This window comes from Hylobates moloch, unplaced genomic scaffold, assembly GCF_009828535.3.
Source record: "Hylobates moloch isolate HMO894 unplaced genomic scaffold, HMol_V3 SCAFFOLD_3, whole genome shotgun sequence".
Taxonomy (NCBI): Eukaryota; Metazoa; Chordata; class Mammalia; order Primates; family Hylobatidae; genus Hylobates; species Hylobates moloch.
Window position 1 is genome coordinate 23249792 of NW_026652278.1, and position 13495 is coordinate 23263286.

The window sequence follows — 13495 nt, forward strand, 5'->3', positions numbered from 1 at the left end:
GGGATTACAGGCACCCACCACCATGCTCGGCTAATTTTTGTACTTTTAGTAGAGACGGGGTTTCACCATATTGGCCAGGCTGGTCTCGAACTCCTGACCTCAGGTGACCCACCCACTTCGGCCTCCCAAAGTGCTGGGATTACAGGCATGAGCCACAGCGCCCAGCCAAACCCAGTTATATTTAAGATCCCTTGTTTCCTAGCTCTGGATCAGCGAGAGGAAGAGGTTGGCCTATGTCATCATCTGACCGGAACCAGCTGGCCCACACTGTCACGGTGGCAGCGAGGACCTAATGCTCATCTCTGCAGCTCACACTTGCCTCTCTCCTCTGGCTTCCCTGGCAGAAGCCCTTGGCTCCATGTATAGGCCAGCCCAGTTGCCCTACAAGCTCGGGCGCCTCCAGGAAGCCTAATACAGCCTGACAGGGTGTGGATTCACACCCTGACACCCTAGTATGCAGAACCACAGGAGACCTACTGGTTGGGTGAGTTCCCCAGGGGGTGCTGGGGCAAGGTGCTACTGCAGGTGTAAACAGTGAAACCCTAGACCATCTCTGTCTAGAGAAAGGAGCCTTTTGGCTCCACTATCAACGCCCAAAGGGCGCTGGAGGTTCTGACAGCCCACTCTCTACCCTAGCAAGAGTGGGGAGAAAAGTCCCCAGGGGGGCACCCCAGAAGTCGCTCCAGGGAGGCATCCTCAAGGGAACCCTCAGCCTAACTTAAAACATTCCAGATTCCAATTCTTTTCTTTTTCTTTTTTTTTTTTTTTTTTTTTTTTTTTTTTTTTTTTTTTTTTTTTTTTTGAGACAGAGTCTGGCTCTGTCACCCAGGCTGGAGTGCAGTGGCGGGATCTCGGCTCACTGCAAGCTCCGCCTCCCGGGTTCACGCCATTCTCCTGCCTCAGCCTCCTGAGTAGCTAGGACTACAGGCGCCTGCCAACACGCCCGGCTAATTTTTTGTATTTTTAGTAGAGATGGGGGTTTCAGCATGTTAGCCAGGATGGTCTCGATCTCCTGACCTCGTGATCCGCCCGCCTTGGCCTCCCAAAGTGCTGGGATTACAGGCGTGAGCCACCGTGCCCGGCCTCCAGATTCCAATTCTTGCCTCTTGCACATTTCTTACTCCCCAGGGCTTTTCCCAGAGCCCTAAGGTCCCTATAGGAAGAAAGAAAAATCTGGGGTTTTAGTCTCTACTCCACTATTTATTAGCCTGTAGCCTTGGGAAAGTTAGACTTGCTAAAGCTAAGGCTTTCCTTATCTACAACATGAGGGTTATTATAGCACCTGCATAGTAGATGTTTGTGAGAATTTAATATAAAGCACGTAGCATTGTACTGGCCCATAGTAAATGCTCAATAATAGGAGGCCATTATTACCATTCCTTTGGAAAACAGAGAAGACACTGCACTTGTCAGCAGCTCTCTTGGGGACAGGTTATCACAGTCCCAGAAGACAGGCAAGAATTGTTGACTGATTTCTATTTGTCTATCATTTGAACTAGAAGATAGACCTGGAACTGGAGATCATACATGCTTCACTTTGGAATCACCAAGCACAGAGCTTGGCTCCCTGGCAGATTTTAGAAATTATTTGTTGAACTTAGCTCAGTTTTACAACTGGTAGAAAAAAATGAAAGAAAGTTGTATGCAAGGCACACACAGTCTTGGGAGCCAAGAAATATGGCAGGACGGTCAGGCTGTGGTGGAGGTAAGAGGGAGATAACACAGGGGCACCATAAGGTAGTTCTGGGCCCCTGTAGAAATAAAAACAAAGTCCACACCAGCTCTCACTTGCCCAGAACAGCCCTGGGCATGTCCTCCACTTTAATACAATCGCCTTCCTACTCCCAAATCATCTTTATTCAAGTATCCTTGCTAATGGCAATAAAGACACAGAAAAAGAAATTTCAAATAGTAGGTAATCCAAATCCCCTTTAATTGGCTTCAGTTTGAATTTCTCAATCTCCCTCTCCCTCAGGACAGTGTGTTTATCTTTCTAATTTTGCTGTGTCTAAATTTCCTTACAGACACTGGAGTTGGATATTGGAGGTCTGTGGCAAAGTGCATGTTGTACAGGAGAGTGGACTTGGGAGGAATGCTGGTGTGGACAATCTTCCAAGTGCAGAAGGCCCCTATCTATAAAGAACTGAGAGTGGAATGTATTTATTTACAAGGTTGCTTACACAGTTTCCTAAGCTCAGGCAGTGAAAGAAAAAAAAATCTGTAGAAATTACAAGGACAAACCCAAAAACACAAAGGATTGTAGGCTGGGCACGGTGGCTCATGCCTGTAATCCCAGCACTTTTGGAGGCTGAGGTGGGTGGATAGCTTGAGCCCAGGAGTTCGAGACCAGCCTAGGCAACATAGCAAAACCTTGTATCTACAGAAAATACAAAAAGTCAGAGGGGCAAGGTGGCACACACCTATAGTCCCAGCTACTCGGGAGACTGAGGCAGGAGGATCACTTGAGCCCAGGAGGTAGAGGTTGCAGTGAGCTGAGATTGTGCCACTGTACTCCAGCCTGGGTAACAGAGCAAGACCCTGTTTCCAAAAAAAAAAATTTTAAACATTTTAAACATAGATAGGGGAGACAGGGAGGGAAGAAACTACTCCTTTTGGAAGCCCAGGCTAAATTTTTATTCTGTCTATAATGATAGCTATAACCACCAAAGACAAAAAACCTCAAGTCAAATGCCATCCTGCATTGTTGGGGTTCACTTTAAGACAAGTGGGCCAGGCACGGTGGTTCAAGCCTGTAATCCCAGCACTTTGGGAGGCCAAGGCGGGCGGATCACGAGGTCAGGAGATCGAGACCATCCTGGCCAACACAGTGAAACCCCGTCTCTACTAAAAATACAAAAAATTAGCCGGGCATGTTGGCGGGCGCCTGTAGTCCCAGCTACTCGGGAGGCTGAGGCAGGAGAAGGGCGTGAACCCGGGAGGCAGAGCTTGCAGTGAGCCGAGATCGCGCCACTGCACTCCAGCCTGGGGGACAGAGCAAGACTCCGTCTCAAAAAAAAAAAAAAAGACAAGTGAAGCTCTAAAACCTGGCAGTAGAATAGTACACTCCATGAAGACAGGAACTCTACCTCTAAAACCTGGCACTGGAATAATACGGAATAATACACTCCATGAGGGCAGGGACTCTACCTCCAAGACCTAGCACAGTGCCTCCCATTAAGCAAGCATGTACTCCTTATGTACTGGTTTAATTAATGAATGAACACAAATTTAAGGAGAATGGCTCACAACATAATTCCACATCTTACCAAAATAGTTGCCACGAGGGCTTTTCAAGAGAGTTTCTCTAAATTTTTTTGAAAAAGGATTCTGTTTACATATATTCCCTGGAGTGTACTGCTCAAAGCAAGGGTCACCTGAACTTTCAAAACATTTCATAAGCAAGGGGCTCAGCACACTTCTGCCGAGATGAGGAAGCAAAGAAGGAGCCTCCTGCTCAGCATGATGATGGCAAATGCCCATTATTTTTGACCACAAAGATCAAGTCAGCTGTTGACAGCTTTAACACCTCTAGCCAGGCCACTCGGGTACAATGACATCAGAGACAATTGCTTCCTTTAAGTTAGAAGAGCCAGAGAGCAGGTGTCTGTCCCTGGGACAGGGAATTGAAGCCTCTCCCATTCCCTTCCATCCTCCCTCCCTCTCTTTTTTTCTCTCTCTCCCCACTGTGAGCCTAGAGCTCCACCTCCAAAAGGATCCCCCAAGACTTGAATTCCTCCTCCTCAGTCGAGGCTTGGAATAGCCATCTCATCACTGCCACCACCTTCTAGCTCCTCCCTCCTCCCAGCCCCCAAATGTAAAAGAGTATTTTTCTAAGTATGGCAAATTGAAATTAGCTTCATTTTGAAAGACTATTGAGAATGTTGCAATGACCTTTGCAATAACCGGACACACCCTGGGATCAGTAAACCAGGTTTGAAAATTGCTGACTTTATGAGCACTGGACCTGTGAAACAAATGCCCAGGTTGGGACTCTACCTGGAACCCATTCTCATATCAGGTGGGAGGGAACACAGCCCAGAAGGATCTGGTTCTGCCTCTTCTGTGTCATCTTGGGCAAGCCAGTGTCCCTCTCTGGGTCTCAGACCGCATGACTGTACAGATGATGGATGCTCTGTGACCTCTGGGGCTCCTTCGGGCCCTGATGCTCTGTGCTAATACCTGCCTCCTTTAAAAACAAAACTCAGATCCAGCGTGGTGGCTCACGCCTGTAATCCTAGCACTTTGGGAGACCAGGGTGGGCGGATCACAAGGTCAGGAGTTCAAGACCAGCCTAGCTAGCATGGTGAAAACCCGTCTCTACTAAAAATACAAAAATTAGCCAGGCATGGTGACAACCACCTGTAGTCCCAGCTACTTGGGAGGCTGAGGCAGGAGAATCACTTGAACCCAGGAGGCGGAGGTTGCAGTGAGCCGTGATTGTGCCAGTGCACTCCAGCCTGGGCAACAGAGTGAGACTCCATCTCAAAAAAAAAAAAAAAAAACTGAAGTGGAGCAGAAAGAAAAATGGGAAGGGAGAAGGATGGTTCAGGAGGCCATATTACTATAAAGCTCCCCCATTTCTGCCTGCTGAAAATTGCTTTCCTCATTCTGCAGGAATACTCCCATTTCTTGCTGGGTTGCTACTTTTTTTATTTCTTTTTCTTTCTCTTCTTTAAAAAAAAAAAACAACTCAAAAGCCACAAAACTACAATTCATCTCCCCAAAACAAGACATTTGGAAGCCAGAGCTGTCAGGGGTTAGGTGTGTCAGGCCTGACATACTGGTGGTATCTAAGTGAAGACCAAGCCAGGGCAAGCATGTGCTTCTCCTCCAGAAACCCAGTTTAAATCAATATTTATCTAACTGTATTTATAGAAAGTGGTGGTGGTAGGGAGGAGAGGGTGGGGTAGGGAGGCAGGGGGATCTAAAACAGAACAAGCCACAATGACTGATGCAAATCTTTGTGGCCAATTTGCTTCTGCAGGGCTGGGTTTTTTTTTTTTTTTTTTTTTTTTTTTTTCAAAAGGCAAAAGACCCGGCTTTTGATGAACCTGCTGTTGGCCCCAGTACCATAGCAACAGCCCCAAGTCCTCTAATATGCCCAGAGGACAGACTTGGGAAAGGCAGCAGGAGGGGGGTGGTGTTTCCTAGGAGCCCTAAACTTGAGTTAAGGCCAGGAGAGTTGAACAACTCTGAAAGACAAAAAAAAAGCCTCTCTGGTTGGCTCTTCTGTCTCCAGCCTCACTTCGAAAGCTTTTCTAAGCAAGGTGTGTGCAGGAAGACCTTGGACAATAAACAAGGTGTTTCAAATACCAGCTCTGCTTCAGGTTCCTGGGTGACCTTGAGTAAGTCATTTCACCTCTCTGGACTTCATTCCTTGGCTGTAAAATGAGTACATGTGTATATGGTTAAGAGCACAGGCTCTGGAATCAGAGGCCTAAGTTCAAAACTCAGCTCTGCCACTTACTAGCTATATGTCCTTTGGGCAAATTACCTGGCATCCCTGCTCCTCAGTTCCCTCCTCCGTAAAAGGGGGTAATAAAATTGCATCCATCAGAAGGTTGTTGTGAAGATCAGGGGAGATAATTAATGCATAGCCCCATACTTGGAATATAGTCAGTGTTCAATAAATTGTAGCCATTATTGATATTATGCCATACAATTAGTTGCTGCTGCTGCATGCTGGCACCCTCTTCATTTTCCTCAGTTTCACCTCTAGACTTTTGCCCAGGCATCCCCAGATGAATCCCCATTTCTGGATGTGTCAGTGGGAGACTGTTTTGATCAGAGACGAGAGATGGATGAGCAGGTACTGTTTTGCCTTGGTAGCTAATGGAACCTTCTTTTTGCTCCCAAACCAGGAATGGCTCAATTCAGCTTCTCTAACTTCCAAGGCCCTGTCGCCTTTCCCTGGATCCCCTTTCCAGGGCACACAGTCCTTGGGAGCTCTGTGACTCTTAAAGCCGTAACAATATCCTCCAAAAATCCTTCTTCTGGTATTTACCAGTCAGCAGAGATCATATTTAAAACTGGAAAAAATAAGTTGAATCTGGGGAACATAATTTGGGATGCAGAGGATAGGGCCCGATGTAAGAATGCTCTTCATATAACTCCACTAAAGACAAATACCCTACTCCACCCCCACCATATTTCAACCTACAGAGTTTTCAGAAAGAAGCATCTGCACATAGTAGACGTTCAATGTACATTTGAAGAATGTATGAATTCATAAGACTGTTGCCATGCAAAAATGTGACCAGCTTGAACATTAGTTGCCATCAAAGCCCTCAATTTCAGCAGAATTCACTCTAGTCTCCTTCTTTCTTATTTGTTCTCAGGGTCACAGCTGTTCACAGGATGCAGTCTCAGCTCTTCAGGTCTGAACTATCATCTTCTTACAGGGATTGGTCTCACCACCCAAGGGAGTTGGAGATCAGTATTTCTGACTCTTCTTCAAATCTTCAGAAAGGCTGTCATGTGTCCCCTGGCCTCCAAACCTGATCCTCGTGCCATAGCTAGTAAATGACAAATCTAACCAATGAAAACATTTACATTAAGGATCTACTACTGTATGCCCAGTGGTGTGCTATATGCAATGGGTAACATGCATTGAATACTGTAAGTGATCTTTTCTCTTAAGTTACTAATAATCTCCTTGTAAAGGTAAAGCTAACACACAGGAAGCAAGTAGAGAAGTGCGTGGTACTGATTATCAACGCTCAGAGAAGTTGCTGTTTATTGAGCACCTATTACATTTCAGGTACGTTAAATATTTAAGGGCAGTGCCTCATTGAGTTGTTTGACAATCATGAGGGTCATACTATTGTTATCCCCATTTTGCAAAAAGGAAATGGAACCTCAGGCTAAGTAAGTTGTGTCCAAAGTCACAAAGCCAGTAAGCAGTAGAGTAGCAAGCTGGGCCCTGCTCCATGTGACTGCAAAGGTTTCATTCTCTCAAGTACAATGACTTAAGAAATAGAACCAAATGGGCTGAAATAGCTAGGGGAAGCTTCCTGGAGGAGGTGGGAACTGACCTAAGTCTTGAAGAGAAGGTAGGATACGGATATCCCTAGGGGAGTAAGAGAATGAAGGCATTCTAGACAGTGGAAGAGTCTAAGTCGAGCACAGAGGTTCGACTGTGACGCCTGCTTGCTGGTGGATCTGCTGCACGGACACAGAGGTTTCAGGGCAAGGCAGAGGAGATTAAGTCAGGAAGGCAGGGTGGGGCCAAATGACACCACACAACAGCAGCTTCCCCTACCAGGAGGAAGAGGCTGTTTCTTGGGCTGTCCATGCCCCTAGGAAAGCACCCCACCCTCAAACCCAGGTGATCCATTCCAAGGAGCCTTATGGCTTTCTACTCTCATCTGATCGTCCTTCCCTATCTTAAGTGTTGCCTCCAAAGCAACCTCCCCCAGACACTAGGAAGCCCATTTCTCTCCTCCAGACCTTAGCTGCTCTCACAGCTTCTTTCACTTACCTGCCAGTCAGCTCTTAAGCACATAACATCCCTTTATGGATCTCTTCTTCTCTTTTAGTTTTAACCTTTTCCAAAATCTTTTTCTACTTATTAGTCAGTCCTTAATTCCCACCCTTCCACTGGACTCAAAATGCATATAGGTGATGATGTCAGAGATTATTTACATATAATTTCTGAATTTGTGGTAATAGGATCACAGCCTTCATGATTAATATTTCTGGAGGCCTTCAATTTGTGATCCGTAGAGATTCACATCAGTTGGAATTTGGGGAGAATGTACTTGCCTTTCCTAGGGAATCCCCCCTGCCTTGCACACAGCAGACAGTCAACAATGGGTGACTTAATTTGAACCCCTCCTCCAAGAAAACTCAACCTCTCCACTGGAAATAATTCAGCAATGTGGCCACAACTTGGTGAACACTACCAGTACGGAAACCTCAACAAGGGAACGAAAAGCAGTTCTGGCTACGATGGAAAATAAGGCAAGCTCCTGCCAAGTAAGTACTTTGCAAACAGCAGTAAAAATGGAACGTGTTAACTCGTGACCAGGGTCCACCGTGCATCTCAGAAAGGTCTCACCGAACCCGAAATGGAGAATCGGGGCCCGACACTCATCTCCGGAGAGAAGAGCGTCCCTTTAAGAAGAAACTGGACCAGCTGGCCGCACTACAGCTCCCAGAGATTTCCTGGCTTGCATCCTGGCTCCACCGCCCCAGCCTCCGGCCTCAGCAACGCGTGACGTCAGAAGAGGCTGGAGCAGTCGATTGGCTGAACGACGCAGCTAGGTCAAGTCCAGTCGAAGGAAAGAAGTTTGTCTCCATGTGGAAACCATGTGTCTCCAGCTGGGAGGGGGAGGAGGAGAAGGCGGAGAAACCGAGATCAAGTGATTATAGGGGAACTCGCTGAAATGAAGGCGGGGAGGTTGTGCACCTGAGTCGGCCAGCGATGCCCTTTTGCAGTAGGGAGCTAAAAAAAAAAAAAGTACACAACAAACTACCCCACCCCACCCCCAATATTAATAACTAAAAAGCTAGGGTCCTTGCTTCCTTCCAGAAACCAGGGACCCGGTAGATGCTGGAATCCTATCGGAACGCCCAGATCCCTGTCCCTCCCCCAACGACTGAATGATGTAAGCGTTTCGGAAAGCAGAGCTCTGGAGCAAAACAAGCCCCGCGCGCGCGGAGCGACCCGCAGTGCCCGAGCCGGGCGCACGCACGACCCGCCCCCCGACTCGCGTTATTGCTGTGCACACGCGGATTGCCGTGACGCGCGGGCATTGTGTGCAGCGAGCAGAAAACAACGACGAGCGCCGCCAGCGCGAAGAAGCGCCCCCCTTAAAACGAGGGAGATGTAGGGCCCGCCGTTTTCCGTACCCAGAGACCTAGACCGGGCAGGAGGAGGGGAGGAGAGGGGGTGGGATAAAGTGGCCCCCGTGAGCCGCTTCTCTTTGCAAGGGGGATAACAGAGGGCCTGGCGGATGGTCGCACGGAGTTTGCCGGAGGTCACCCCAGCCTGTTCGAGCTGTTGGGGACGGGGCGAGGGCCTGGAGCGGGATCTCTGCAGCCAAACTGGGCACAGCGCGGCGCCCCAAGCTCTCGGGGAAATCTGGGGGCCGTTGGCATCACGTCATTTAGAGCCAAACAGCAGCGGCGAAAAGAGGCAAGAGAGCTAAAAATACTCCCGCCGGGAGCCGGCCGGAGGAGGGGGGCTGCGGGGCCGAGGGACTTATTACGCACATGAAGTTGACTTAGACTTGGGTGCTACGGTTCCAAACCCCTTTCGGGGACTGGCAGATTTGCAGGGCGGACGCCTCGGGCGATGGGCTGGGAGGAAGCCCCTCGGTTTCACCAGCCTCTGGAGCCCGGTTACGCCGCCACGGGCCCGCCCCGCGCGGGGCAGCCCAAGCCCGGCGCGCCTGGCTCTCTGCTTACGTGACTGGTGGCCACGCCGGAGCCCCGGCACGGGGTAAACAACGAGGTGGCGGCGGCCAGGGCGGCGGGGTGGGGGGTGGGGCGGGGGGAGGTCTCCGATTGTCTGCGGGTGCGAAGTGGGGGGCGGGACGCTGAGGAATCTCCGACCGCCTCCACCATACACCTCGCTGGTGAGGGGGGTGCTGGGGTACGAGGGCAAGCCAGGTTCGCCACACACTGCCAAGGTGCCCCCATGGGGTGTACCCCTAGTCAGAGCCAGCGCCACGGGACAGACTCCAGAGAACTGGGAGCCAGGGATGGGGGTAGCTAAAGAAATCGCGCCCCTCCCCCCTGCAACAAAAGCAAACACACCAAACAAAACCACGTCTTCACCCACCTCCCCACCAGCTCTGGCTTTTCAGAAACTACCTTCCAGACAAATGCACACATAGCTTCCCCCCCCCCCCCCCCCCCCCGACCAGCATGAATAACTGCGAAGCGATTCGGCTGCATAGCCTGCGATGCGCCTCTCTCGCAACACAGGCACTCCGGGAAAACAGGCGAGAAGAGAAAGAAAAGAACGCACCACCAACCTCACAACACAAATCCTTGTTTTGGCCTTACAGCGTCTGCACAATTGCGCTGCCAACACACGGTTACTTTAACCCTGAAGACCTGGGGTGTCGGTCAGCAATGGTGTTTTTGTGTCTGAGGGTTGTGTTGGGTGGGGGGAAGGTTGCAAGATCTGACACGTTGCAATCGGGACCTTCTTTCTTTCTCTCTCACACACACACGCACACGCACACACACACACACGCGCCTCATTGATCTTCCTACTTGTTCGGACACATTAAACATCCCGGTTTCCCCCTATCTGTCGGTCTGTCTGCCTAGTTCCCTTCCTCCTTTTCACAGCTATTATTCGGAGGACCGTGCTGGATACGCTGCACACGCGTGCCCCCGTTAGGGCGCTGAGTCGACTGCCTGGGGAAGGCTGGGGGACCTGGCTGGTAGTGGCAAAAATGAAACAAATAAATACAAAAAAGAGGCCAGGCCAGGGTGGGGTTCCCAGCACACCCCCACCCACGCACTACTCTCCACGTGAATCTGGGGGTGGGAGGGTGGGGGGGAGGTAGAAATCGACCAGGAAGGCGTTTGCCTTCCTTGCCCTGCGCGCTCACTCAGGAGCCGTCTCCCGGAAAATAAATAAAAAGCACACAACAGCCCACACCTTCTTCCCCAACTATTGTTTCTCCAAGATCCCAAAGTTTCCTTCTAGCCGCGTCCCCACGGCCAAGTTTCCCGGGCTCAGGACGGCGTGTCCGGGGCGAGCGGCTGGCGTTGCTTGGCCCCGCCGGCCTCCTTCTTTGGGGGGGCGGCGGTGGCACCCCAGGACAACGGAGGTGCAGGGGGACTGTGTCCGTAGACGTGATGGCCTGAGCCCAGTCCTGCTGCGAGAGGGAAGGAAAAAGGCGAAGTAGGAGGGAGAGAGAGACAGAGCCGAGCCCACGCCGTGGAGAGCTGTTTGGTTGTTATTGTTGTAGTGTGTGTCTGTGTGTTTTCTTTCTGGAACCTCTGAGCTCTGCCTATGGTTTCCAACTTTCGGCTTCTAATCCGCACCCCACCCAGGAACGAGCGACAGAAAAACAACACTTGTCTGCCTGAGAAGGATCCGGAAAAAAAAAAAAAAGGGGGAAGAAAGGCGACCTCAAAGAGATGAGCTCTCGGCTCAGTTGTCAGCAAACAACAACACTCCCCCGCTCCTCCGCTGGACCATCCTCCCAGCCACAGCCCGCCGGAGACGGACAGACCGACGCACCGACAGGCCCCTCTCTCCCCCTCGCCCGTCTTTGTTACATCTTTAGCAGCTTTGTGCGTGCGTGTCCTTTCTCCGGTGTCATCGGCTTTACCGCCAAGGGCTGGATGTGTATGTTGGCGGCGGGGGGGGGGGGGGGACGGGCCGAGCTCGCGACAGGGGTCGCCTAAGTGGTCGAGAAAGAAAGAACCGGGCGCCAAGGAAGAGCAGGGGCCCCCAAACTTACTTTTGTTTTCTTTCTCGATCTGCTCCAGGTAGCTGGCGGCCTCGAGCAGAATCTGCACGTTCTGCAGAAAAGTGTTGATGTGCTTCTCCATCGAGTTCTCGCTGGTGTTGAAAATGTCCGAGAAGGGGCACCTGGGCTTGGCCCCCGCGGGCTCCTCGGGCAGGGCCGGGGGCTGGGGCGCGGTCGCGGCGGGGGGCACAGCCGGGGGCGCGGCGGGGGCCAGCCCCCCGCCCTCGCAGCGCGCCTCCTTGCGCGGCCGCCCGCGTTTGCCCATGGAGGAACGGGGGTCCGCCAAGCTCGTCCTCTAACGGGGCTGCGCGGCCCGGCCGAGCTCCGGGCCCCCAGGGAAACCCGGCCGGCTGGAGCGGAGAAGGCGCCGGGGCGAGGAGCCGGCCTGACTTCCCAAGCCTCGCTGCCTGCAGTTGTGTGTGTGAGTGTATGGGAGTGTGTGTCGGTCTCGCTGTGGGTCTGTGTGTATGGGAGATTGAATGAACCTACAGGACAGACGGAGGCACTCTGGCGCCTGGGTCCTAGTGCGAGCCTGTCGCCATCGGACCGGTCAAAATAAAAGGTGGAGACTAGCGAGGCAGGGACCGCCCCTGCCCGTCCCCGCAGCCTTCCCTGCCTCTCCCAAGACTTACCACAGAGTAGAACACTGTGTTTTAACCGGAATGGAAAACAATACCGGATGTCTCTGGGTGCACCTACATAAAAACAAACTACTTTTTTCACAGAAAAATAATGCCTCAAAAAGTGTCCAGCACAATGCCTGGCACATAGTTAGGTCCCCATACATGGTGGCTGCTATGACTTAAAAATAAATAAATAAAAGCCCCCCCAATCCAAATGGGAAGAAGGGAACCAGTGTGTAACCAGAAGATCCCACCAACCCCAACACAAACACTCCTACTCACAGACACACATACATACGTAATCACGCACACACTTGCAGGCACCTGTGTGTGCCTTCACACAGCCAAATGAAATCCCAGGCCGTCCAAATCCGAGTTACAGATTTACTCACGCCTTTCTCCCTTCAAATGCAAAGTTATTTTCCAGAAGTGGGAGGAGATGTCAGCATCCCTCTCCACACTCCTCTCCCCAGCCTTGGTTCAGCTGTGCAAATCTCACACCAGGATGCCTCCACACCTGGCTCCCTTTAATTTGAGAGGCAGAAGTGGCGGCTCAGGAACCGCCCCCCTCCCCAGCTGAATTCCACCTTTTGCCTCTGAAGACCCCTACCCCAGCTGACATTGTTTCACTACCACCGCTGTCAGCAATCATGGATGCTTTCCAGCCCTGGGAAGTACTGGAGGCGTCAGGGGATAATTGAAGGCTGCTCTAGAGTGCCATAGGAAAGGGTTCAAATCCCAGCTCTGCTGCATACAGACTGTGAGCTTGGACAAGTCCCTTAACCTCTCTTGGCCTAAGTTTCCACATCATTGAAATGTCTGATAAGATGCTTGTGTATTAAATTGTATCTGACTTAGCACACTCTGGCCCGTAGTAAGATCTTTTTCTTCCAATCCAGACCCAGGCAAGAGCCTGAGTCCCCTATTCTGATGTAACTTGTATCTAAGAAAGGAACAAGATGTAGTGAACAAGACTCTTCTGCACTTCCTTGGACAATATCTCTATGACAAGCCCATCTAAATATGGTTACTTTGCAAGGTCACCTGGAGTTTTCCTCCAGGGGAACCATTTATATAGAGGACAAAGACAATGCTGCCCCCTGGAGGTGTGCAATGCAGCCACCCTACTCAGAGGCAGCTTCATACACATTGTCATAAAAACTCTTGATGGCCGGGCGCAGTGGCTCATGCCTGTAATCCCAGCACTTTGGGAGGCCAAAGCAGGCGGATCACCAGAGGTTGGGAGTTCACGACCAGCCTGACCAACATGGAGAAACCCTGTCTCTACTAAAAATACAAAATTAGCCAGGTGTGGTGGCGCATGCCTGTAATCCCAGCTACTCGGGAGGCTGAGGCAGGAGAATCTCGAACCCAGGAGGCTGAGGTTGCAGTGAGCCGAGATTGCGCCATTGCACTCCAGCCTGGGCAACA

General features: G+C 50.9%; 1 protein-coding gene across 1 annotated transcript in view; it reads right to left on the reverse strand.

The window, feature by feature from the left end:
- The window catches only part of MXI1 (MAX interactor 1, dimerization protein), a 78590-nt gene extending 66256 nt beyond the window's left edge, over positions 1–12334 (reverse strand). Inside the window, exon 1 of the mRNA XM_032178094.2 lies at positions 11433–12334. Coding sequence (XP_032033985.1) covers positions 11433–11706 — 274 coding nt within the window. The 5' untranslated portion in view covers positions 11707–12334. The remainder of the gene's footprint in view (positions 1–11432) is intronic.
- Positions 12335–13495: the final 1161 nt, after the last annotated feature.